General features: G+C 51.2%; 1 protein-coding gene across 3 annotated transcripts; it reads left to right on the forward strand.

Annotated features, from left to right (window-relative positions):
* Positions 1–10,966, forward strand: LOC117870447 (C-type lectin domain family 2 member B-like). 3 transcript variants are annotated; one of them, XM_034757602.1, is made up of 7 exons: positions 1–64; positions 490–633; positions 3,059–3,263; positions 4,680–4,796; positions 5,681–5,892; positions 6,924–7,027; positions 8,619–10,966. In XM_034757602.1, the coding sequence occupies exons 3-7, from the start codon at positions 3,209–3,211 to the stop codon at positions 8,755–8,757; spliced, it is 627 nt and encodes a 208-aa protein (XP_034613493.1). In that variant the 5' UTR covers positions 1–64; positions 490–633; positions 3,059–3,208; the 3' UTR covers positions 8,758–10,966. The 3 variants fall into 3 exon arrangements, with proteins under 3 accessions (XP_034613493.1, XP_034613495.1, XP_034613494.1); XM_034757604.1 differs by lacking the exon at positions 4,680–4,796; XM_034757603.1 differs by lacking the exon at positions 490–633 and having other exon boundaries at positions 41–64.
* Positions 10,967–26,849: the final 15,883 nt, after the last annotated feature.

Raw genomic sequence — 26,849 nt, forward strand, 5'->3', positions numbered from 1 at the left:
GGGGGGGGGGGGGTGTTTGTGTTGCTCCTGCAAAGGTTGCCTCCCCACCACAGCGCCCTGGCGGGTGAGTTTATTACTGCTGTCTCAGTGCTTCGCTGCACTCACTTGGGTGTGTGTCGGGGGTGTATGTGGGGAAGGGCCGGGGGAGGGGGGAAATAATGGGGGGGGGGGGCTGCTCCCCCTCCGCTCCTGGGGGGGGGGGGGTTGCATTTCGCCCGCTGTCTTAACTCAGGCGCTGAGCTAGCTTGCTTGGGGGGTGGGGGCTCAGGCTGCTGGAGTTGCATTGAACTGTGGAGCCGGGGGGGTTGTCTGCAGCCGTGACTGGTGTGTTTTGCACGGAGTTGGGACACGGGATTGGAGGCCCTTAGCTTGGCATTGGGCAGGCGGGGCTGGCACCAGAGGGGGGCGGTGCTGCAGGCGTTATATGGACCCCACACGTGTTAGGGTGGAAAACTGCATGTCACTGCCCAGATGATTGTTTCTTTCTAGGGATTGTCTCCCCGTGGAATAACTTTACTCTGGCACCGTTGCTCCGGATTAGCTGCTCTGTGTGTGAACGCTTGGCCTTCACATTCGCGAATCAACTTTCAAGGGAAGGGAAGCCCTTCCTCCCTGCACCCCACTCCCAAGCAAGTAACTTCTGGGCTCAGTTTGTTTTCTTCCTTGCCTCTCCCCTGTACTGACAGCTGTGGGGCGCTGTGCTGCAGGGAGCGGGGTGGGGGGCTCAGCAGGAGGCGCTGTCCCCTTGCAGTGAGTACAGATCCCAGTGCACCGCTGTGCCACTAGGGGGCGCTGTGGCGCAGGGAGCGGGATGGGGGCTCAGTAGGGGGCACTGTCCCCTGGCAGTCAGTGCTGACCCCAGTGAAGTGCTAGGGGAGCTAGGGTGAAGGTGCTGCTGAAGGTGCCACCTTTAAGCTGTACCCCGGTAACTCATGTAACCCCACTGGGGTTCAGAGAGCCTGGCCCCTCTACAACTTTGTCCTGAGGCAGTGGAAGAGCTGGTGGTTCTGGGATGGGGTAACAGGGAGCGACAGGGTGTGCGTGTCTGGAGCTCCATGTAAGAGAGGTACAAGCAAGCGGGCCCTCACGTAGCAAAGCAGCTGAGAACCTGCCCGAAGCCCGGAAGGGGCAGAGCGGCCGACCGGAGACACCCCAGAACAGGAGCCAGGAGGAGCGCCGTGCCAGGGAGGAATCAACCGAGAAGGACAAACCAGAGCTGGACCCAGGATCCCTGCTGCCCAGAGCTGTGTGGGACCATGAGTGCTGGAGCATGTGACCTTGCATTGGGAACAAGGAGGGAGGCTGTAGCTCGTTAAGTGGGGAGGTGGTCGCTCTGTGTGGCTTTGCAGAGAGCTGCAGAAGAGGGCACCAGAGGCGTTCGTTGGGGAAAGTTCACTGCCGCCGAAGGTGACCAGGAGCACCCAAGACTCACCACTGGACTGGAACTTTGCCCAGATCACCTGAACTCTCAGTAGACGCATTGCTCGGTGCCTGGCCTGTCAGACCATGGGCCTGTGGGGCCTCGTGTTGGATATAACCCCGTTTTACCGCTGTCCCCCAACCCCCATCTTCCCCTCTGTTTTTCTCCATTCATCCCTCTGTAAATAAATATTTCTCTTTCCTGTATTCACTGGACTGCTCTGGGTGTGTGGTGTGTTTAGTCCGGGGAGGGGGGGGGGGGAAGGAAACAGAAGCCCATGGCGTGAAATGCATTTCCCTGTTGCGTTCCTGCAAGCGCCTTTTCTTAGCCGGAGCTGCCGGCACAGCGGACTCCATCTTGGCCACGAGGGTGCCATAGTTACACTAAATTGACTGTAAAAATTGGTCTAGTTACACTGAGGCAAATACCTAATGTAGATGCCAAAGTCACTGGAAGGGTTGGGGGACCCGGGGGCCATGCCCCCCTCTTTTTACTGGCTGTAAGAGCAAGCAATAGGGGGAAGGGCAGAAGAGCGGGCATGTTCTTGGGGAGACAAGGTGACGGAGGAGGAAGGCCTCAGAAAGATGTGGGGTGGGGGTTGGGTCTCGGGGGAAGGGGCTGAGCTTCCATGAGAATAGGCAGTGTGAGGGCAGGGACTCAGGGAGAAGGGGTGGTGTGGGGGCGGGGCCTTTGAGGGCACAGCAGGGGGCGGGGCGATGGTTCGGGAACCTGGGGCCCCCTCACTTTTAGCACACTTCTGTTGCTCCCGGCCCTTCAATGGTTTGTCTTCCTTCAGCTGGTTTAAATCTACATCTACATTAGAAATTTACACTAGTACAATTAGAAGATCAATGTTAAAACTGAGTTAGTTACACTGCTCCGACTTGTCTAATATAGACAGGCCCATAGATTAGCAGTACAGCACATTCCGCTTGGTAGCAAGCTGCTGGTTGATGCCTGACAGTTGCCATTATCCGACGCTGCCTGAGAAGCAGAAGTCAGGGTTGTGGTGCTGTAGCCAGGAAAGGAATCGCTAGGACGTGATTTCTGTGGCTCTAGCCCCGCAAACCTGCCTGCAAGCCGGGGTTTTCCCCGGAGAGTGGAGCTGCTGGGGGTCTGGGGGATGCTGGCCTTTTTTTTTTTTTTTTTTTAAGCTGTCAAGCCGGTTGCCAATAGCCAGACCAGTTACCTTTATAGTCAGCTGGAGTATCAGTTCCAGGCAAAATGTAGTGAGGGTTGTTATTAAGCAGCATCTACTGGAAATACATCTCTGGCTGCGTGTGGTTGCTTTTTCTGTCACTTTCCTGAAGAGGAGAGGGGCATTCCAGTTACATTTCCGTATGGGAACTGGCTTCCTGGAAAATCCCCCTTTAGTTGCACTTTGGACAGGGCAGTTTTTTTCCAGGTTTGGTGGGTGACTAAATCCCCGTGTGTAATCTCTGCCTATCCATTTTAGTTTCTAAATCCCTTTGGAGTTCGGTGGCGGGGAGGAGATCCAGGATTCTGAGGCAATGTGCGGTTGTTCGTTACACTGCTAACGCCTCTGGATGTGCGGGCAGGGCTGGGGAAGGAACTAGGGATGCAGAGAAATCCAGACAACCCTTGAAAATCAGGACTGTTTCTGTCTCTTGATTTCAGTCCAGTAGCTGCCAAGGGGAGAGGATCTAGCGCTGGGCTCTCTGAAGTTGATTGCTGCCTCCAAATTGGACCCAACTGCAGCTAGAGAGGAACTGGTCAGAGCCCAGTGCCCGCACCCCAGCCTTCATCTGTCTCGGTGAGAGAGGAGAGATGACAAAAGGCGAGGGTCCCATGGATTCAGAGCAGCGGCTTAGTGGAAGACAAGGTAACTGATGCCTGACTTAGTAGAAACAGTCTGGAAGCTACATCTATACTTAGGGTATCCAGGTGCCTGGTTTTCAACCGCAAAGTCCGGTTACTGCTGGTGGGGGAGGCGCTGGGTCATCACCCGCGCCAGCCCCTACTCAGCCGGGGTCGCCTCCTCCTGCATCAGGCAGCTGCAGCTCCCAGCCCCAGCTCTGCAGGCGAGTTCCTCCCAACCCCGGGAAGGGGAGGGAGGGAAATAAGCAGCAAGCAAGGGTGGGGAGGAGGAGGGAAAGAGGAGCAAATGGGAGCAGGGCCTCAGGGGAAGAGGTGGGGCGGGGCCTTGGGAAGAGGTGGGGCTTTGGTGGAGGGGGCGGGGCAGGGACAGGGCCTCAGGGGAAGAGGTGGGGCGGGGAAGGTTCCGGCACTCCTGCTGGAGTGTCTGTTTCGTAAATATTACAAAGTGTTTCAAAGGCATGTAAGTGATTTGTCAGAGGTGATACGGAGTCTGTGGCGGAGTCGGGCCCTGACTCTCAGTCCTACTTTGACCCGTTCTAGATTGGTAAAGAGTGACCAGTGCAGTCCCGAAACTGGGAGCTGGCTCATCTGCTTTCTGAGGATCCTGTGGGTGTGGGAGAAGGGAAGGAAAATACTCTTTGCTGAAATTTTGGTGGCTTCGTTATTTTGGCTGGATGGAACTAACTTGAGAAACAGTCAGATGAGGTGCCTTAGGGAAGCTAAAAGGAAACTGGGCAGAAGGAGAGCCTTGTGGCTAAGGCACAAGACTCGGCGTCATGTATCTGCTGCTGGCTCATTGTGATCCAGGGCAAGCTGCCTCTCTCTGCCTCAGTTTCCCCATCTGTGAAGTGGTGGCGATGATACCGCCTAGCGGGTGTGCAGATAAGCTCCATGATGGCAGAGGACTGCAAGCATTGGAAGGAAGAGGCTGTGGAAGTGCAAAGTTGGTGACCCCTTGAGATTTCTCCAGAGTTTTCCCGCTGCTTTCCATGAACCTAGGGTTGCCAACTCTGAAGCTATTCCGGGAGTTTCCTCCCCCCCCCCCCCCCCCCCAACATGATGTAATGCCATCTTTTTTTCCCAAAGATCCTATTAAAATCTCCCCGATTGCTTTCAATAGTCACCAGGAGATTGATGCTGAATCCAGGAAACTCCAGGCCAATCCTGGAGGGTTGGCAACCCTACGTGAACCTGGTTCCTTGTGTTAAATGTGGAAGCCGACTGTGCATCAGACTGTGAGGGGTTCCGTACCAGGAGCACTTTCTCAGCAGCATTAATACTTTACCATCTGTTCTCCACCTGGGAAGCGAGTTGCCCTGGCGATGGGCTGGCTAATGGAATGCTACCTGGTCCCTGGCAACATAAATGCTGATGATGCTGAATCCATCTGGTGCCATGAACGGGTTTTGTTCTCTTTCAGGCGACCTGCCTCGCCTCAAACACAGGACAGCTGTTGGGTGGAAAGTCCCGCTGATCACCGGTGTTGTACTCACAGCTGTTGTTGTGATTGTTGTGGTTCCCATGATACTTTTGCCCGGTGAGTTATCGGCCATCACTGCCCATTCCCATTCCCTAGCCACAGGTTCTCTCCTAAGCAATGTGAGGGGGGGAGGTATGTAGGGTCAGATGCCCCCCCCCTCAGATTTCTGCCAGGGTGCACGGGTGAGAGGGACATGCCTGCGAAAGGCACCAGCAGCGAGCGCTCCCGCCGAGCCCCATTGGGTGGCACCCAGAGCAGGGAAGCGAGACAGGGCTGGTAGCCCAGGGCGCGGGGAAGCCAGGTGACTCGCATCCCTTCCTCACCAGCCAGCAGTTGCAGTTACCAGTCGCCTCTGTTTGGCTTGAAATTACATGTATGCGATGCTCCCTACAACCACCTTTGCTGGTCCCTTTGGTTACCCCCTCTCATACTTTCATAGAGAAGCTAGCTTAAAACAGCCCGTCTGCCTGAAAGTGTTTCCCTTGCTCGTGGGGACGGTCCCTCCACAGGAAGGCTTAGGAGACTCCTGGGATCAGATTTTAAAATGCTCCGGGCCAGATGTTCAGGACCCAACGGGCCGGGCCCTTTTGAAAATCCAGCGGCTTCTTTTGGTGTCAATGGGAGCTGAGAGCTTGTGCAAATCTGGCCCTGAAAGCTTCTGAAACGTCCGGCAGCCGCGCAGAAGGGCTGTCGGAAGAGGACGGCTGGCAACTGTGCTAGACCAGAGGACAAGTTAGCCCTGAACGAACAACCAAAGCGCCTTTAAACAGGCAAATCTGGGCTTGTACCTGGTACATGACCCATTTCAATGTCAGTTGATTCGTTGGCACAGAAAGGTGCTACCCACGATACACAAGGTGGCACGTTTATCAGCTTCCTCCCTTGAATTTAGGAAAAGCAAAGGGACACGTCTCTTATCACTGTTACTCTCTTAACTTCAGGGAAATCTCCACCTGAGTCCAAGCTCCCTCAGTTCTACGCCCCAGCCCAGCTAAGTGCAAAACGCCCCGCTGCCTGCTGCCCGGATGGCTGGGTCGGGTTTGGAGGGAAATGCTATTATTTCTCTGAGGCCGAGGGGACCTGGGACTCCAGCCAGAGCCTCTGCTCTTCACTCAATGCCTCCCTGGCTGAGATCGACACCCAGAAAGACCTGGTAAGGAAAAACAAAAAGTAAAACTGATATAGGCACCAAGGAGCAGATGGTGGCCCTTGCCAGAGCTTCAGGGGTAGGGTATGGAACAGGGCAATTATGGAGTGACCCACCTCTGTGTTCCACTTCCAGCTCCTGGCAGTCAGAGGTTTAGGGTCACAAGCCTGGGGCTAATAGCCCATCTTGGCTAATAGCCATTGTTGAGACTTATCTCGTTCTTAATGGTGATCTACAAAGGGTTTTTAAATAAAATTGGACTTGGACCCCAATACATCTTAATCCATCTCTGAGGACACTAGATGGGGAAGGCTGAGAGTTACTACCCAGAATTCGTTCTCAGGTGTCTGGCTGGTGGGTCTTGCCCACTTGTTCGGGGTCTAAATAATCACCATCTATTGGGTTGGGAAGGAATTTTCCTTGTGGGTCAGATTGGCAGAGACCCTGCAGGTCTTCTTGCCTTCCTCTGCAGCGTGGGGCATGGGACATTTGCACATTTAAACTAGAGTAAATGATTCTCTGTAATGTGAAGTCTTTAAATTATGATTTGAGAACTTCAGTAAGTCAGCCAGAGGTTATGGGTCTGTTACAGGAGTGCCTGGACGAGCTTCAGTGGCCTGTGATGTGCTAGAGGTCAGACTAGATAATCATGAGGGTTTCTTCTGGCCTTAAAGTGTGAGTCTTGCAGACAAGTGTTATTCCCCCCCCACCAGATATCCGCTCCAGTCCTCCCCACCAGATATTTGCCACTGTTCCCAACAATGTAAGCGTGTTAGCTGGATGTCACTATTAAAACATTTAGCAGCAAAATAGTTAACCTTGAGTTAGACATCACTAGGTTTCAGAGTTAACGCGGGTGGAGCTGAAGTGTGCAGTTCATAGCTAATGTTTGAGACTCTCTGCAGATTCAGGGACCATCTACACTAGGAAATGGATTTGTTTCAGGCAACAGGCCCCCTTGAAGTGGTGACTGAAAATAGCTTAACCGTTTCAATAGCATTACAGACTATAATGAATAATGTGCTTTTTTTTTTAAGGAGTTCATTATGCGATATAAAGGCATCTCTGAGTTCTGGATTGGCCTGAAGCGAGCATCGGCGCAGACCTGGCAATGGGTGAATGGCGAACACTTCAACAACCTGTGAGTCCTTTTCTAGCTAGTCGCTTTGTTGGGTTCCAAATGGGAAAAGGGCTGAATTCAGGCAGATAAAAAATTTAGTTATTCCCAAAACACTGATTACTTTTCGCCTTTGTGACATTTCCCCCGATCTTTGGGGCTCATCCCCCATTGCTGACCTAGCAGATCAGCGGGCTGCATGCCCTTCCCCAGGCTCCCACCCTCTAATGCTCCCACCCTTAGGTGGAAATGAAAGACCCCGGTATTTTTCTGAAAAGTTCAGGGGGAATTTAAGCCCAGATTTTAAAGGTACTTCAGCATTGCAAAGCCGAAATAACTTAGGAACATGAGTCACTTTCAGAAGTGACTTCGGCTCAGAGGCGGATTAAGGTTTTGTGGGGCCCTGGGCCAGAGCAAGTGGGGGCCCCTCCCCACCCCTTCCGCCTGCAGTCCCACCCGGCCCCGCCAGCGCTCTTGCTGGGAAAATGGGGTCAGGGCACGGGGACTTGCCTCGCTCCGCCCGCCTGGCGCTCCTGCTAGGAAGTGGGGGGGAAGCCCCCACACCCTGACCCTGCCCCCCAGCCGGAATGCTGAGCGGGTGGGGCAGGGCACAGGGGTGCCCCCAATTTGCAGGGACCTCTAGGCAAGGGCCTCATTGGCCTAGTGGCTAATCTGCCACTGCATAGGCTCCTAAGTCACTTGGGCCTTGCAATGCTGAGCAGAGGAGCAACACCTAAATAACTTTCAAAATCTGGACCTTAGCCCTTCCTCCGCCTGCCTAGCGAAAAAAGTAGGAAGAGAGGCTCCAGTGCCCACGCTGAGTTAATACCAATGGCGGCTGGTGAGGAATCTGGCAGGACAATCCCTGAGGTTGCAGGGGTGCTGCAGAAATAACCAGGCTTGTGACCCAGCTATGTTAAAAGGTGTCTTGCATTGCCAGTGTGGACAAAGGCCCGTTCCAGAACCCTACTGGAGATGAGCGTTTTAGTCTTTTTTCAGAGGGGTAGCCGTGTTAGTCTGTATTAGCAAAAGGAACAGGAGTACTTGTGGCACCTTAGAGACTAACAAATTTATTTGAGCATAAGGTTTCTTGGGCTAAAACCCACTTAATCAGATGCATGCAGTGGAAAATACAGTACGAAAATATATATACACAGAGAATATGAAAAAAATGGGTGTTGCCATACCAACTGTAACGAGGGTAATTAATTAAGGTGAGCTATTATCAGCAGAAGGAAAAAAAATGTTTGTAGTGATAATCAGGATGGCCCATTTCCAACCATTGACAAGAAGGTGTGAGTAGCAGAGGGGGAAAAACATTAGCAGGGGAAACAGTTTTACTTTGTGTAATGACCCATCCACTCCCAGGCTTTATTCAAGCCTAATTTAATGGTGTCCAGTTTGCAAATTTAATTCCAATTCTGCAGTTTCTCGTTGGAGTCTGGTTTTGAAGTTTTTTTTTTGTTGGAGTACTGTGACTTTGAGATCTGTAATTGAGTGGAATGAGTGATGCAGGAAGGGGGCGATCCCGAGGGGTTTCACTGGATGGGACCAACTGGCCGGGCAAATGCCCAGCCCCTGCCTGACTCTTATCGCCAGGGTGTCTCTGTTGCAGGTTTACAGTAAGGGGAGAAGGCGACTGTGCATACCTGAGCGACAGCTTTGCCACTTCGTCGTGGTGCTCCACGAAGCGCTACTGGATCTGCAGCACACCCGACGGGATGCGACGGGAGGACGCGATGCCGGGGGACTGAAGGGCAAAGGCTGCGGAAACGCCTCTGGGCCCAGCTGCCTGACGTTCCAAACATCGCTCAATAAGATCCTCAATAGAGCTTGACAGATTCTTTTTTGTTTAATAAGCCTCTCTTCTAATTTTCTCTGTGTTGTGGCCCCTGTATAGCCCTCCCCTTCCTGGTTGTATAACTAAGACCTGATCTACGCATAAAGCTTAAAACTCACTCCTGAATGCTGTAGTTAGGTCGACGTAACCCCCAGCGTAGACGCAGCTAAGTTGACCTAGCTGAGCAGGAAGGCAGCACTGCTTGAAGACGGATTGAGACAATCTTAAACAGCAACAGGCTAAGAAAACCCACCGCAAGCAGGGATGTGAGGCAGCCTCACACAACATCCTCCCGAAGGAAGGAAGCCGCGGCAAGAGACAAGCAGTCAGGCTGTGGGTTTTCTTCGACTGTTGCAGAACCAGACTCTTTTCGCTCATGCTGTCTCCCAACCCTGAGCAACAAAGTTGTGAGTTAAAGCTAAATGGGACCGGGATCCGAACTCCCCAGTGGGCCCTTTGTTGACGCTCATTCGTAGCTGCGTCCTGCATAGGGTCGACTGTGTTGCGTTGTCTCCCAGATCAAAACGTAGTTGCTACATCTTTGCTGGAGAGTCTGCTTTGTGGAACCAAGAAGATAGTTAAGGAGGGCCAGAAATGAGAGGCAGGTTAAAATGGAAATCGAAATGTCTGTATGTTTGAGAGTGTTAGGGCCTTGCTGTGCTTAGTGAGACCGGAAAAGGAAGGCCAAGCATGCCAGAAGTTGATAACTAGCTAGGTGTGCTAGCAGAAAAGTTATAGAGGCTGTGAAGAGGCTGTGGAGATGCCTAGGAGCGGCATTTGCCCTTGTGAGAAGGCATCCGGTTGTGTACTCTGTAGTAGCAATGCGTCACCATTGCATTCTGACAGGAATTTGCCTACAAACTCATAGGCAGAGCAGATGCCTTTTACTTTAACTGAGGCCTCTTTATGAGTTCCAGGCAGAGAAGCTGAGGTACGTAGAACCCTTTCGACTGCGCTCGACTCTCACCGTGATCAAGTTTTTAGATAGTGAGCAAAACAAACCACAAAATCCGATTCAGGGTCGGCGGGTGGGTTTCCTGACTTTGCTAAAGAAACTTTGAACTTTCTAGTGTAGACTTAGCCTCCCTAAGCGCTGCCGCGGGAGCACTCCCGCAGCAGCGCTTTGATGTGTGAGTGCGGTCGCGCGCGTGCGCTGGCTGAGAGCTCTTCCAGCGCTCTTGCTAATCCACCTCCACGAGGGGAATAGCTCCGAGCGTGGCTCAAGGCATGCTGAACCTGTCCACATTAGTGCTTTAAAGCACTCAAACGTGCTGCGCTCGAGGGGGTGCGTGTGTTTTCACACCCCTGAGCCAGCAAGTTAGAGTGCTTTAATTTGCCAGTGTAGACATGGCCTTAGATAAGTACAAAGGTCAACGTGGTCAAACCCTACGACATAGTGTCTTTAGATGCTGCAAGGGTCATTTGCAAATGTTGCTTAAGAGTTTAATTCCCCTGGGACTCCTTTGCAAGCCAAGTTACAAGTACTCTTGTTGAGGACAAGATGCATATTTTCCCCTAGTTCGGGTATTTTGTAGCTGCATCATCTGTTCAGACCACGGGAGGCTGAATCTAAATAATTGAAATGTATAAAGTCTCACAACTAATGACAATTAATCGTGCGATGCCATGGAGTGTTCACTGTTCACCTATTTAACGATTTGCTGTTCACGCCTTCTGTTTTATAAAGTTTGCTATGACTTTGTCAGTCCTATAAGCTAACTGTAAAAAAAGCACCTTATTTTTTCTTCTGTTGTAATTTGCTCATATTCACTGCCCATAAAGTTTAAGGCTAGAAGGTACCTCTTGTTTTATTTAATATGTCTTCCCTCCTTCTAACTTAGAGACAACTGAACATTTTCTAATGAAAAGTTTGTCAGAAAATAGGACTTAGTTGAACATAAACTTTTTTTTGAAGAAACGTCATTTCAGTGACTTCATATTTTAAAGTTTTCTGAAGGTTTTTTTTTCTTAATTTATTATCAAAACAATTTCAGGGGGAAGCCCAATGTTTTTCAGAATTTTGTAAATGTGACCTGTGGAGTGTTTTTCATTCTTCTCTCCACTTTCTGGCTGCCTTCCAACTTTTGCCAGGTGGAAAACATTAAAAGCGTTTCTGAAAGTAATATGGTGTGTTCAATTCACATTTCAAAGTGAAAGTGTTCCTTAAACTCCCCCCCCCACCCCCCTTCAGACGCATACAAACCCTTTCTCACTCACTGTCTCCAAAGTGGAAGAAATTGGGAACAAATAAAAACATGTAAGCGGGGAAAGAAGTTTTGCACTTGCAAAATTGTTCCATTAGGATGTTTTAAAATGTTTGAAAGGGGATTTTTTTTTCCGGTGAAAACTTTTGCAGGACAAAATGCTGCTTTTCCACTTAGCTCTAGTCTGTATTTGGTTTATTTTTATTTTTTCCCCTGACCTAGCGCCATCTGCTGGGCTGGAGAAGATGCTGCAATGTTTTATTTCAGAGCACCCTGATCTGCTGTGTAAATAGAGTGGAGACTAGGGCCTGGTCTACACTACGACTTTAATTCGGATTTATCAGCTTTAATTCGAATTAACCCTGTAACCGTCCACACAACGACGCCATTTAATTCGATGTAAAGGGCCCTTTAAATCGATTTCTGTACTCCACCCCAACGAGCGGAGTAGCGCCAAAATCGATTTTAGCAATTCGAATTAGGGTTAGTGTGGCCGCAATTCGATGGTATTGGCCTCCGGGAGCTATCCCACAGTGCATCATTGTGACCGCTCTGGACAGCAATCCGAACTCGGATGCACTGGCCAGGTAGACAGGAAAAGCCCCGCGAACATTTGAACTTCATTTCCTGTTTGCCCAGCGTGGAGAGCACAGGTGACCACAGATACCTCATCAGCACAGGTAACCATGCAGGCTGATAATCGAAAAAGAGCACCAGCATGGACCGTGAGGGAGGTACTGGATCTGATCGCTGTATGGGGAGAGGATTCAGTGCTTGCAGAACTTCGTTCTAAAAGACGAAATGCAAAAACTTTTGAAAAAATTTCCAAGGGCATGATGGAGAGAGGCCACAATAGGGACTCTGAGCAGTGCCACGTGAAGGTCAAGGAGCTCAGACAAGCCTATCAAAAAACAAAGGAGGCAAACGGTCGCTCCGGGTCAGAGCCGCGGACATGCCGCTACTACGCCGAGCTGCATGCAATTCTAGGGGGGGCTGCCACCACTACCCCACCTTTGTTCGTGGATTCTGGGTCGGGGATAGTCTCGACGCCTGAGGATTCTGCTGATGGGGTAGAGGAGGAGGAGGAGGAGGATGAGCTTGCAGAGAGCACACAGCACTCCATTCTCCCCAACAGCCAGGATCTTTTTATCACCCTGACTGAAGTACCCTCCCAAGCCTCCCAAGCCAGTACCCAAGACTCTGACCCCATGGAAGGGACCTCAGGTGAGTTTACCTTTTAAAATATAAAACTTGTTTTAAAAGCAAACAGTTTTTAATGATTACTTTGCCTGACTTTGCATTCGCGGTCAGTTCAGCTACTGGAAAAGTCTGTAGCTACTGGAAAAGTCTGTTAACGTGTCTGGGGATGGAGCGGAAATCCTCCAGGGACATCTCAATGAAGCTCTCCTGGAGGTACTCCGAAAGCCTTGCCAGAAGGTTTCTGGGCAGTGCATCCTTATTCCCTCCTCCATGGTAGGACACTTGACCACGCCATGCTTGCAGCAAGTAATCTGGTATCATTGCCTGACAAAGCCTGGCAGCGTATGGTCCCGGTGTTTGCTGGCATTCAAGCAACATCCGTTCTTTATCTTGTTGTGTAATCCTCAGGAGAGTGATATCACTCCTGGTAACCTGGTTGAAATACGGGAACTTAATTAAGGGGACAGAGGTGGCCGTTCCTACTGGGCTGTTTGCCTGTGGCGGAAAATAAATCCTTCCCTGCAGTTAGCCAAGCGCAGATGGGAAATTGGCCCTGAGTTTTTCGCGTTTGGCTAGCAGGGATCTTCCCTGTTACAAGCCACGCGGTGGGGGGAGGGTACTGTGATTCACCCAGGGAATTTTGGTGGCGGCAGGGATCTTCCTGCAGGGTTAGTTTGTTTTCTGGTGCTGCTGAATGTTAACAGAAAAACCGCAGCACTCTACTTGCCTGAAGGGGCCCAGACAAGCCCCACCACACTGCCCCCCCCCCCCAACTGGCTGAGATTGGCCAGGCTTCTGCAGCACTCTACAAGCTATGCTTGGTATGTTGGAAAGCACGGACGGCGCTGAAGCTTACCATGGCCGCATGCAAGCCGAATTCTGTTGCCCAGACCTGTGATTGATCTCTAGCAGCAAAGCCACAGGCACTCAGCATTAAGAGGCAAAATGCGACCTTGCACAGAAATCACATGTGCTATGTAATGTGAACAGTGTTGGTCACCGTGAAAGAGTATAAGCATTGTTCTGCAAAATGTAGCTTTTAAAACAATTCTCTCTTTTTTCCCCTCCCTACAGCAGCTGCAAATTCCTCAAGCCTCCCTCCTCCATCCCAAAGGTTATCACAGATAAGGCGTCGTAAGAAGACGACGCGGGAGGACATGTTTTCTGAAATTATGCAATCCAGCAGGAGTGACAGAGCTCATCTGAATGAGTGGAAGGAAACAGTTTCAAAGTATAGGAAAGAAGTCAGTGAACGTGAGGAGAGGAGGGACCAACGTGAGGAGAGGAGAGACGATCGAGATGAGAGATGGCGGCAGGAAAACCAGAGGATGAAGGATGCAACGCTGGGGCTGCTCCGGCGTCTGGTGGAGGTTCAGGAACGGCTGCTGGAAAACAGACTGCCGCTTCAGCCCCTGTTCCACCCTCCCCCCTCCCCATGTTCCGTATCCTCCTCACCCAGACGTGTAAGAACGCGGGGGGGAGGCTCCGTACACCTTCCCATTCCACCCCAGTAGACAGCCCAAGCAAAAGGCTGTCATTTTTTTAACCTTTTCTTTGTGGCTTTTTCCTTCCCAGCAATGGAGATATCCTATCTCCTAGAACTGGAAGGGACCTTGAAAGGTCATCGAGTCCAGCCCCCTGCCTTCACTAGCAGGACCAAGTACTGATTTTTGCCCCAGATCCCCAAGTGGCCCCCTCAAGGATTGAACTCACAACCCTGGGTTTAGCAGGCCAATGCTCAAACCACTGAGCTATCCCTCCCCAATCCTCCTCCCAAATACCACCCGGGTTCCCTCCCTCTTTTTCTAATCTATTAATAAAGAATAAATGATTTTTAAATGATAGTGACTTTATTTGGTTTGAAAGAAAGCTGGGGGAAGGGGCAGGGTGGGTTCCTTACAGAAAATCAGTCAGTAAAGGGGGAGGGTTTTCATGAAGGAGAAACAAACAGATATTTCACACGGTAGCCTGGCCAGCCATGAAACTGGTTTTCAAAGCTTCTCTGATGCACAGCGCTTCATGGTGTGATCTTCTAATCGCCCTGGTGTCTGGCTGCGCGTAATCAGCAGCCAGGCGATTTGCCTCAGCCTCCCACCCCGCCATAAAGGTCTCCCCCTTACTTTCACAGAGATTGTGGAGCACACAGCAAGCAGAAATAACAATGGGGAGATTTCTTTGGCTGAGGTCAGAGCGAGTCAATAATGAACGCCAGCGGCCTTTTAAACGGCCAAATGCACATTCTACCACCATTCTGCACTTGCTTAGCCTGTAGTTAAACAGCTCCTGACTCCTGTCCAGGCTGCCTGTGTATGGCTTCATAAGCCATGGCATTAAGGGGTAGGCTGGGTCCCCAAGAATAACTATGGGCATTTCAACATCCCCAACGGTTATTTTCTGGTCCGGAAAGTAAGTCCCTTGCTGCAGCCCTTTAAACAGAGTAGTGTTCCTGAAGACGCGAGCGTCATGAACCCTTCCCGCCCAGCCCGCGTTGATGTTGGTGAAACGTCCCTTGTGATCCACAAGTGCTTGCAGCACCATTGAAAAGTACCCCTTGCGGTTTATGTACTCGGTGGCTTGGTGCTCCGGTGCCAAGATAGGGATATGGGTTCCGTCTATTGCCCCACCACAGTTAGGGAATCCCATTGCAGCAAAACCATCCACTATAGCCTGCACATTTCCCAGAGTCACTAACTTTCGTAGCAGCACCTGAGTGATTGCTTTGGCTACTTGCATCACAGCAGCCCCCACAGTAGATTTGCCCACTCCAAATTGATTCCCGACTGACTGGTAGCTGTCTGGCGTTGCAAGCTTCCACAGGGCTATCGCCACGCGCTTCTCAACTGTGAGGGCTGCTCTCATCTTGGTATTCTGGCGTTTCAGGGCAGGGGACAGCAAGTCACAAAGTTCCATGAAAGTGCCCTTACGCATGCGAAAGTTCCGCAGCCACTGGGAATCGTCCCAGACCTGCAACACTATGCGGTCCCACCAGTCTGTGCTTGTTTCCCTTGCCCAGAATCGGCGTTCCATGGATAGAATCTGCCCCATTAACAACATGATCTCCAAAGCACCGGGGCCTGTGGTTTCACTGAATTCTGTATCCGTGTCTGTGTCCATGTCCTCATCATGCTGCCGCCGCCGCTGCCTCCTCTCCTCGTTTTTCTGGTCCTGGCTGAGCATAAACTCCACGAGAACGCGCGAGGTGTTTGCAATATTCATGAGTGCTGTCTTGACCTCAGCGGGCTCCATGCTTGCCGTGGTATGGAGTCTGCAGTGTTCACCCACCCAGGAAAAAAGGCGCGAAAATGGTTGTCTGCCGTCCGTTGCTTTCATGCAGGGAGGGAGGGAGGGAGGGAGGGAGGAAGTGAGACTGTACCCAGAACCACCTGCGACGTTGTTTTTTGTCCCATCAGGCACTGGGATCTTAACCCACAATCCCAATGGGCGCGGGAGACGGCGGGAACTATGGGATAGCTATGGATTTGCTACCCACAGTGCAACGGTGCAGAAATCGACGCTAGCCCCGGTACTTGGACGCACACCACCGAATTACTGTGCTAGTGTGGCCGCACTCATTTCGACTTTATACAACCTGTATCTCAAATCCGAATTATCTAAATTCGGATTAATCCCGTAGTGTAGACATACCCTAGGGCTGGGAGGAGCAAGGTGGAGTTGAGCCTAGCTGGGCGGCTCTTCCAGGACATCAGTATGGAAATACCCACTGCAAGTGTTAAAATGTGGGTAGGAGCTAATATACTAATCAGCGATACAAACTCAATACAGGGATTATTGTACAGTTTTAATGTGCCTAGCTCTGGGACTACTTGCACTTGTAATTCAAATAATTAATCAACACTCAGAGGTCTCTGTTGAAGAAGATCTGTCCTCTTACAGTTGTATTTTCAGCTCTGTGGCTGTGAAGTGCAGCTCTGCGTGTGTTCCATTCTAAGGTGCGTTCGCATGCAGACCAGTTCATTCTGTGCTTACACGTGCCCCTTTGGGGGCACTGTTTCTCTTGTGTATTTCTAAAGCGTCCCAGCACTGACAGAGCGGAAGGTGGCGTTTTCCTAGGCCCAGCGACGGCCCTCCACCTTTGAGAGCTTCACCCGAAGCTCGAACCTTAGTCCTGTGTGTCCCTTAATCAAAGAGGGGATCCGTTAATGCCATTTATATCAGTACAGCTTCTCTCTGGCAAATCCACTTAACATCACCACTGCACATTTCACTACGAATCTGATTCTCCTTCCACACCCCACAGCCAGAGCATGGGGTTGCATCCCTGACCATCCTGGCTAATAGCCCTGGGTGGACCTATCCTCCATGAACTTACCTAGTTCTTTTTGAACCCAGTTATACTTTTGGCCTTCACAACATCCCCGGGCAAGGAGTTCCACAGGTGTGCTGTGTTAAAAAATACTTCATTTTGTTTGTTTTAAATCTGCTGCCTATTAATGTCATTGGGAGACCTCTGGTTCTTATGTTATGTGATTTTATAGACCTCTATCGTCTCTTTTTGAAGCTGAACGGTCCCAGGCTTTTTACCCTCTGCTCATCTGGCAGCTGTTTCACACCCTTCATCAGATTGATCATATCTACATTAACACCCACTGCTGCTAACCACACTGAGAATGTCACACGGCAGCATAGGCACCGACTGTGTGGGTGCTCTGGTGCTGGAGCTCCCACGGGGAAAAATTAGCATGTGCTCTGCATCCGCGGGCAGCCAAGCTCCCCCGGCTCTTCCCTTGAGCATGCTGTGTTCCTGCTCCTCCCCCTCCCTCCCAGCAGTTCTGCTTCCACAGGGAGGGGGAGGAGTGGGGATGGGGATTTGGGGGGAAGGGGTGGGGTCTGGGGCAGAGGGGGGTTGAGCACTCACCGGTGGGAGCAGAAGTCGGCGCCTATGCACAGCAGCTGAGATGAAGCCAGCTTCCTGTGGGTCAGCCTTTGCTGATGTGTGTGAAGCCCGTTTTCCATCACTCACTTCAAGCCAGCGCCGAGTGGCCGGTGTTCTCCGGCTGGTTAACTCTGGGCACAGCCCATCCTTCCAGTGTAAAGAACAGCTGGTGAGGGAAGACAGTGCTGCGGTTTCCTGCCTGGAGTCGGGCCCAGCTCATCTGTCTGCAGTGGGGTTTGCTCCCTTGTTTGGGGGGCTCGAACACTGGGATCCACAGAGAGATGTGCCGATGTTGGTCGATCATCTGGCAGCCATGCACAGAAGCCGGATACCACAATCCACCAGTCCCAGGGCTGTCTGTCTCTCCTCTCCCCACCAGCTTCCTCGCAGCCCAGCTCCAATGGACAGGGGTGTAATAGAAACACAAGACCAATTTGGGACCATCTCCATCCCTGGAGTGACCCCACTGAGGACAACAGCATGGCACAAAGGATTAATACGTCAACTGGACTAATTAACTGGTTGATAGACTTAGACCAGGGGTTATTTGAATCCCTGCAGTGTGACAAGTTTGATGCTGATTTCCTGGCCTCTGGGTCCTGCACTGGGGCACAAGAGGTAGGAAAGGACTAATGAGGGCCCAATCAGTCCAAAGAGAGACAGCTAGAGGGAGGCACTTAAAAGGATGATCCCTGCTCACCTGCAGGCAGCGAGAGCAGATCTGAGGCTGAACTCGATCTCCCAGAGAAGAGGTTACGTTTCTGTTGCTTTGTGCTGGCTTTGGGCGTGGAGTGCCCCAGAAGGGGGAGAATTTCGGTAAGTGGCCCAGCTGGAGAGCAAAGTCTCTGCAACCCTGACAGTGATGGCGGATGGGGGGAGAAGCCCAGCTGGGACGCTGAGGGGCTCACAAGGGGGCGCTCTGGTAAGGACGTGCTATAACTCAAACTGCATTTGGGCCTGGTGGGAGCGAGTGAGACTCCCCATAGAGGGATCGGCAGTGGGGCAGACTCGTGCGGAGCAGCCCTGGGTGTCTAGCGCTGGGGATGGGGGGGGTGAATTAAGTTTGTCACTTTACACCCCGGTGTTAGGACTTGCTTTCCAATACCTGCCAGAGGAGACTCTGATGTACCCTGGCATAACACACTGAAAGCGGGTAATACCAACACCCAGTGGCCAGGAGACATTTGCTCTCCCTCTGCTCAAGCGTGATTTTAGCTATTTGGCGTTAAGACACTAGCCCAGCCAGGCTCATCCAATATTCTGCCCTGAACCAAAAAAAAAAAGAGAAAGGTTCGGTCTGCCCCACACACCCCCTAAGGGAGAGGTTTGCATTTGAGACCCCGGAGAGCTGAAGCCAATGCTCGCTCCACGTTGAGTTGGAGCTTCTGAAGAATCCAGGAAGGTTCACAATGGGTTAAAAAATATTCAGACAGCTGTGATTTTATTATTGTGTGTATTGCAGTCGCACCAAGTCTTCAGCAGAGATCAGTGCCCCCCTGTGCAAAGATAAATGAGACACACTTCCTCTGCTGAATAGCTTACAATCTAAATAGAAACTTTTTCACAGACAAGAGGGACAGGGGAGAGAGGCACAGAGATAAATACAATAATAAAACCGACTTAAAACAATTAAAATCACATTTACTTATGATGAAGGCTACAATTGTGGCATGGATATTTTTATTAAAAGTCACAGACAGGATGTGGGCAAGAAACAATAAATCATGGATGTCCAAACCCTGCTGCCTGGGGTTGAATTACTGAAATGTACAAGTTTCAGAGTAGCAGTCGTGTTAGTCTGTATCCGCAAAAAGAAGAACAGTGCCACAAGTACTCCTGTTCTTTTTGTGAAATGTACAAGAAGTCATGGAGGGCTTGTAAAAAAAATCATCACAGCATCTGTGACCTCCATGACACATTCATAGCCTTACTTATGATGGCAAATATTACAAGGGAGCATACAGGTCCAGTCAGGGCCCCATAGTGATGGGGGACACGCACACCCACTCACAGTCCCTGCCACAGAGTGCTTGTAATCTACACAGAGGAGCAGCTCATTTTAAAGATGGGGAAACTAAGGCACGGGATGGTGGAAGGCCGGATTTTTTAGACGAGCTCAGCTCCCAGTTCAGTAGCTCCATGAGCCTTTGGACTAACACCCAGCCCCACAGTCTGAGTTCCTGAATAATCAGCCCTGAGTGACTCACCCAAAGTCAGACAGGGAGTCGATGGAAGAGCCAGGACTTAAAGCCAGGTCTCCCAAGTCTCAGCCCAGAGCATTAAACACAAGGGCATCCCTGGCCTCACATTGGGAGAAGTCACATCCAGACTCAAACCACCAGCTAGTGGGATGATCGTAGCCACCCAGGCCCTTCCAGCTTTTGAGGCCCCTCGCCATAATAAAAATAAAAAATGACAACAGATGGTCTAATCTTGTGCCATCAGAAGCGATATATTTTTATTAATATTTATGAACATTTTAACTCTTTAATATGACAATCTATATCAGTTAGCAAAAAACTTCTGTCTTTTACCAAATCACATCTCTTCTTTGCTTAAATTTGCAGCTCTAAGCTGAGCCTGTGTGTCACATTTTGGTCCGATAGGGATGCTCACAAACAAGTTGTGAAACTTATCAAATGCCAAAAAATCAACAAGTGTCTAAAGCGGAGGCCCCCTTTGAGCTTGAGGCCCAGGCCAAATGGCCCTCCAGTGAGATCTCTTCGCCAGCCTCTCCATTGGCTTCCAGCCTCCTGCTGCTGCGAGACATGCGCCGGCATGCAAACGGTGACTCCGCTGAGTCCGAGATCCCTTCCTCTTCACAACCGCGACGGGTTCCTGGTCCTTCTCCCCCACATTTCCAGCGGACATAAAGTACAGTAACGCCTCACTTAACATAGTCCCAGTTAACGTTGTTTCGTTGCTGATCAATTTGAGAACATGCTCATTTAAAGTTGCGCAATGCTCCCTTATAACGTTGTTTGGCAGCCGCCTGCTTTGTCCACTGCTTGCACAAAGAGCAGCCCGTTGGAGCTAGTGGTGGGGGCTTGGAACCAGGGTGGACTGGCAGCCCCCCCATCAGCTCCCCTAAGTTCCCTGTGCGGCAGCCACCCAGCAGGGTATCAATTGCTGGGCAGTTCAGCTGTCCCTCCCTCCACTGCCATGTGCTGCTCCTGCCCTCTGCCTTGGAGCTGCTCCCAGAGACTCCTGCTTGCTGTGCAGAGGGGGGATGGAGGGAGAGGGGTGCTGATGTCAGGATGTCCCCCTCCCCCTGTGCCCCATCTCCACAGAGTGCGGGGGGGATGGAGGCAGCTGCTGCCAGGAAGCTCCCATCTCAACTTGCTGATCTACTTAAAAAGGCAATGTACTTAGAGTGGGGTCAGCGTACTTAAAGGGGCAATGCACATCTCTCTCTCACACGCACGCACACACACACACGGTGTGGGTCTCTGTATCTCTCATTCGTGCTGCCTTATAGAGTGTGAGGCTACATTAACAACACCGTGTTAACCCTTGAGAGCTCAGCCGAGTGCTAGCTCATCATTTAGCAGCAAGGCATTCCCTGGGAAATATCTCACCCTCTGACATCACCATCTCAACCAAGCTTCACAATCATCACAACTGTGTGCAGTACTAACTTGTTTGTTTAAAACTTATACTGTGTGTGTGTGTATATATATATATATATATAATGTCTTCGGTCTGATGAAAAAAATTTCCCTGGAACCTAAACCCCCCATTTACATTAATTCTTATGCGGAAACTGGATTCACTTAACATCATTTTGCTTAAAGTCGCATTTTTCAGGAACAGAACTACAACGTTAAGTGAGGAGTTACTGTACAGCAGCAATAAAAACAGCAACACACCCCAGCGATGCCCACACACCATAGTGGCTGTTCAGCTCTGGAAAGGAAAACAGGGATAAGAGTCACTTTAGACACAGCTGGACTAAGAGAAGGATGGTCCAGTGGTTAAAGCCCTTGCTTGGGAGACCGGGGTTCAAGTCACTGCTCTACTATTAAGTCCCTCTCTCTGCCTCAGTTCCCCAGCTGTACATTGTGGATAATTGCAGTGCCCTATCGCAGGGGATGTTATAAGGGGGTCAGATATTAAGGTGATGGGGGGCCAGATAAGTACTTTAGAACGAGCCTTACTGAGAACAACAAGCTGGCATCTGCCACAAAGATCTGTGTTTGTACAGCACCTAACACTCTGGGGTCCTGGCTATTAACCCAAGGCAAATAATACATGGTAATTAGAGTCACTCAGACTAGAGCGAGGGTAACCCTGTGTTGCTGCCTCTTGTGATGTTTGGTGCTTTCCTTAAAGCCCCAGCTCCTGGAGGCCTGTGATTAGAGGAGACTCTCTGCTTTCATTTGGGTTTCTCAGTGAAGATTTCTAGCCCTCATGGCTGGGGGAGAGTTTGAAAACACAGCCCCTAAACATAGGTGCAAAAGGGGGACAGAGGCTGAGCATTGCAGTGCCCTGCCACCCCAGAGCGTGGCACCCTGGCTTCCCCCTATACAACTCAGGAGGCCCCTAAAATAGGGATTCACAGAAGCCAGCGTGCAAGGCGGGGGGCTGCCTGAAGTAACCAGTAAGAAATACGGAGGAGAAGGCTGTGACAAGGCACCTCCCTCCACTTGCAATCCGCAGCCATGCGCCCTCTCCTGGAGTTGGGCGCCTAGGCTGGGTCAGTCCTTTTTTGAGAACAAGATGGCAGTGCCTAGTGGTTAGAGCATCCTCCCAGGGCATTGGCGACCAAGGCTCAAACCAAGCAAAGACTTGAACCCAAGTTTCCCACCTCTCAGGAACATGCTCTACCCACTGAACTAGGGGACAGTCTGATCTGGGGGTCCCTCCTGCTGAAGTTGTTGTTCCACTGGGCATAAATAATTATCTGGAGAGTCCTGAGAAATTCACAGATATGAGCCACCATGAAATACAAACGAAGACACCAATGTATAAAATGGAAAAAGTTATTAGGGCTGCAGGTTTATCACCATGGTACAAAAAAAACCCCCACCTCTTATTCCGCAGCTCCCAGTGTCGTGAACTGGTGCATGGGGTCACAGTGCCGCTCAGGTACTGGGGCAGATGGGCCAAACCAGGTGGGGGCGGGCCCAGCCCTGTAGGACAGGAGCTGCTACTGCAGGGTGAGTGCCGGATGGGTTGACTCTCCAATCCTTCCCTTGCCCAGCCTGGCCTGGGCCCTCCCGCCTACACCTCTCCCTGGGGCAGGACCTGACTCCCTTACCACCATGTGGATAAAATAAAACCCCACACGATTCCCCCCAAATAAGACAAAATATTATTAAAAAAAAAAAAATTCATGGGCTCTAATTATCTGGCAGCCCCTGGCTGCACGTGGTCACTGGGATCAAGACACAAAGACCCCAAGTTCTGCATAAAAATGATCAGGCGCTAACCCAGTGCTGCACGATCCCGCTGGGAAGGGCTCCCATAAAAAGATTCAGGTCTTTAATACGTACCCCCCTCCGGAGAGCTGTTGGAAAGTGTCCCTCGGCTACTTCCCTCTCCAGCTGCATTGGCAGTCTCCTCTCTGGCAGAGGAGGTCTCCGATACAGGCGGTAACGAGACGGGACCTGCAGGCAAACAGTAGGACGCAGAATCTAAGGCAAGACGGCACCATTAGATCAGCTGATTTGAACTTCTGTATAACTCAGGCCAGAGAACATCACCCAGTGATTCCTGCATCCAGCCCATATCTGCTGGCTGGGCTAGAGATTTTTTTTTTTTTTAAAGGCATGAGAGAAAGTTGAGCCTGACAATAAGCTAGAGAAACCCAGGATTCAGGAGACTTGTTGAGCTGGAACGGATGCAATACTTGGCGTGTGTTTTGGGACTGCTGCATTCTGTAAAGGTATTTAGGCATTGCTGCGCACAGGGTCACAACGCCTAACTGAGTTAGGAGCCTACATCACTTTTCACAAGGGATTGAGGCACTTAGGAAAAAAGATCCCATTGACAGACTGTGGAATTTCAGCTCCCATGTGCCCAAATGCCTTTTGAAAGAGTTAGGCTCCTAAATCAGTTAGGCACTGTGACACTGTGTGTAGCAATGCCTAAATACCTTTACAAATTTGGGGCTAAGTGACTTGCCCAAGGTCACTCAGACAGTCTGTGGCAGAGCTGGGAATTGGCCCTGTCTCTCCTGAGTTCCGAGCCGGCAGACCAAGCATAAGGCCCTCCCTCCTCCCTAACATGGGAGGAGAAACAGAGGCCCAGCAGGAGTCATAAACAACACTGAGTACTTTTACAGCACTTCTCACCCATAGACCTCCAAGCACTTTACAGAGGAGATCAGTATCATCCTCCCCATTGTACAGATGGGGAAACCGAGGCACAGAGGCAGCGACTTGCCCAAGGTCACCCAGCAAATCAGGAAGAGCTTTGAATTCAAGCCAGGTCTTCAAAGTCCCAATCCAGCGCCTTATCCACTCGACTCATCTGCCTCCAAGAAAACATCCCGAGGGACGCCTAGGCAGGAGAACTATGCGGCTCTGAACGACATCCCCGGGAATTATACACCACTTCCGCACATCGGATGGAGGGGGGAAAGGCTGTGAATGAGACTGAACCCGAGTCCAACTGGCCATAAACCTCGAGGCACCTGGGAAACTTACCAGGCACCGTCAGATTGATATGAGCCATGCAGGTTTCATAAAGGACACTAACGACTTGGTATTCTCCGGCCATCCACTCACGTGCATTCGTCACAGTAAAGAGGAGCTGGTCTGATAGAGCGATCCGGCCCCGGTATGTGCCGTTGTAGTACTTTGGGGTTCCTTTATTTAAAGCCATGATGTAGTTACGAGCAGTCAGAGGAGGCAGCGGTGGTGGTTTGCATCTTACACAAAGTAGATATATCCTTCGGTATGGTAATTTCAACATGCCCAGAGGAGCCTTCAGGCAGAGACAGGGTATAGAGGGGACAGTCTCCGAGCCCTAGAGGGAAAAGGTGTATTAGTGACAAGTGGATCCTAAACTGCTCTTGTGGAAGCTGGTGATTTCACCTGGAAAGGAAGCAGTGGAAGTCAGCGGGTGTGTTGCAGGTCTGGAAGCAGGAGTAGCGCCAATGCTGGCTACGGGCGGGGTAGCTCAGGGCTGGGACAGCAGAAGGCTGCAGGTGGGGATGGAGGGGCACCAGAAGAGCTCAGGGCATGGATGGCAGAGGGCTGCAGGTCAGGACTGAGGGCCACTGGCAGAGCTGGGCTGGAACAGCTGTGGGGACTGTGGGTCAGGGTTGAGGGGCATAAGCAAAGTTCGGGGAAGCCCAGGGCTTGAAGTAAGAAGTGGGGACTGAAAGTCAGGACACAGGGGCATCCGCGGAGCAGGTGAGGGGCAGAGCCTGGGTCTGGAATAGCAGAGGGAACATGGGTCAGGATTAAGGGGAATTGGCGGAGCTCTGATTGGGATTGAGGGCCACTGGGTGAGGAGGGGAGCCCAGAGCTACAAGAACTATAGGGCACCAGCAGAGCTGGGTATAGTGGACCCAGGACTGCCATATTGTGAATGGGATGGGTGCAATACGCTCCATGGAAAGGGCGACAAACTGCTCCTGCCACTCCAGCCCTGGGTTCCCCCACAGACTCATCCCTCAGCCCAGCACCCCTGGGAGCTGCGGAAGGGAAGGGCAGATCTGCTGTGAGATGCACCCTGTTATTGATAGAGATCTGAGGCTGCAATCCCAATTCAGCTCCACCCACTGAGAATTAAGGGCCAGGATTTGGAGGCCTGGATTCTTGTCTCATGTAATCACCTGCCTAAAAGCCACATCGAGTACACAGAGCAGAGCGCAGCGCAGCCCCGGCCCGGCCCCGGCCCACAGCCAGGCAGCGAGGAGACCTCGCTCCGCTGCGTGCTGGGGCGGGGCTTGTAGACTCCGGCAGCGAGCCCCGCCCTCTCCCCCTCCCTCCACCCGACCCTAGGAAGGGGCCAGAGGGACTGGGAGGGACCTGCCTGTGGATGCTTCCTGGGAGCCGCTCCAGGTAAGCACTGCTGGGCTCACCTGGCCCCTTGGCAGGTCCCTCTGGGGGGTGTCCCCTCAGACCCACTGCCCTGAGTCCGCCCCCTGACCCTGTGCCCTCTGCCTCCCCCATAGTCCCTCCCCTCCCCTGATCATCTCACCCGACCCACTGCCCTCAGCCCCCACCCTGACCCTGTTCCCTCAGCCTCCCCCGCAGTCCCCCCTGTACCTCCCATCCCGAACCCACTGCCCTCAGTCCCTGCCCCCGCTCCAACAGCCTCCCCCACAGTCCCCCTGCTCCCCCCAACCCACTGCCCTCAGCCTTGCCCTACCCCAAATCTCTTCTTCAGCCTCCCCCGTCATCCCACCCCCTCAACTTCCCCCCATTCCAGTCCTGCTCCCCTCTGTTTCATCCCCTCCAGACCCTGTCCCTCTCCCCAACCCTCCCCAGCCCAGGTCCATGGTCTCCCCCACCCCACTCTACACAGCTCTCTCTACCCTGTCCCATTCATGCTCCCCTCAGCTCCTACCCTACTCCCCCCCAGTCCCCTCCGACTCCCCCAGTCCCAGTCCTGTCCCCCTCAGTTCCTCCACCCTGCTTCCCCTGGTCCATCCCCACACACCCACCGACTCCCTCGACCTCCCTCCCCTCAATCCCACTGCCTGGACCCACCCCCGTCCCACTCAGGATATGCAGGAAAAAGAAGCAATGGGCTTAAATTGTAGCAAGGGAGATTTAGGTTAGAGATTAGGAAAAACTTCCTAACTGTAAAGTTAAGCACTGGACAAATTACCTAGAGAGGTTATGGAATAGCAGTCACTGGAGTTTTTTAAGAGGTTAGACAAACACCTGTCAAGGATGGTCTAGTGTTGTTATTACTCAGTCCTGCCTCAGTTCAGGGGTTTGACTAGATGACCTGTTGATGTCCCTTCCAGTCCTACATTGCTGTGATTCACACTGAATTGCCTTGTGCCACTGTCTAGTAGTAGTGGCACACAGTTCTCTGACATGCAGGTTTATAACATTGTAGTTAATATACAGTTTAGAGCATAGCAATTTTAAAGCTCTGCATGTTCAGACCAACTGAGCTGAAAATTGTGATCTACAGTATTCAAAACTATTCAGATGTGGCTGAAATAAAATCAGCATGAATTGCTCAACAATATCAATGGAATCAGCATTGCGCTGCTATATATTGTAAAACATTACAGTGAAATCTTGCAAGTATTACATAGCACGCCACCTTGCCCAAGTGGTAACTAAGCATAACATCTTCCTGTTTCAACATTCTTAACTTGTATCCCACAGCTCCTAAAAGTTATTTTTTTTTCAAACACTGAATGCTGCTAAGTTATGAGTTTTAACAGGTTTTTTTTTCTTTTAAACCACAGCACTGAATGTTATTCTAAAATTGTTTTCCAAATATTCTTAAACTCCCAGTTTATCCCGCGCTGATGTTCATTGTGAAAAGTATTGCAGGTCTAATAATAATATTTGGCACTTTTGTAATTCACTGTCCAACCTGTGTTTTGTGCCCTCCTCTGGTGGATTTTTAGAGGATAACTGTATAGCTACCAGCTAAGGGAGTTATAGCTTGAACTCAAGTAGTAGAAACTCATGCTTTTAAGTCTGGATGGCTCGGGTTCAATCTTTGGTGACTAGCTATGATGGAGGTTGCTACACTTATAATCCCTTTAATCAGAGGTTCTGAATA

This window comes from Trachemys scripta, unplaced genomic scaffold (genome assembly GCF_013100865.1).
Source record: "Trachemys scripta elegans isolate TJP31775 unplaced genomic scaffold, CAS_Tse_1.0 scaffold_28, whole genome shotgun sequence".
Classification (NCBI taxonomy): Eukaryota; Metazoa; Chordata; order Testudines; family Emydidae; genus Trachemys; species Trachemys scripta.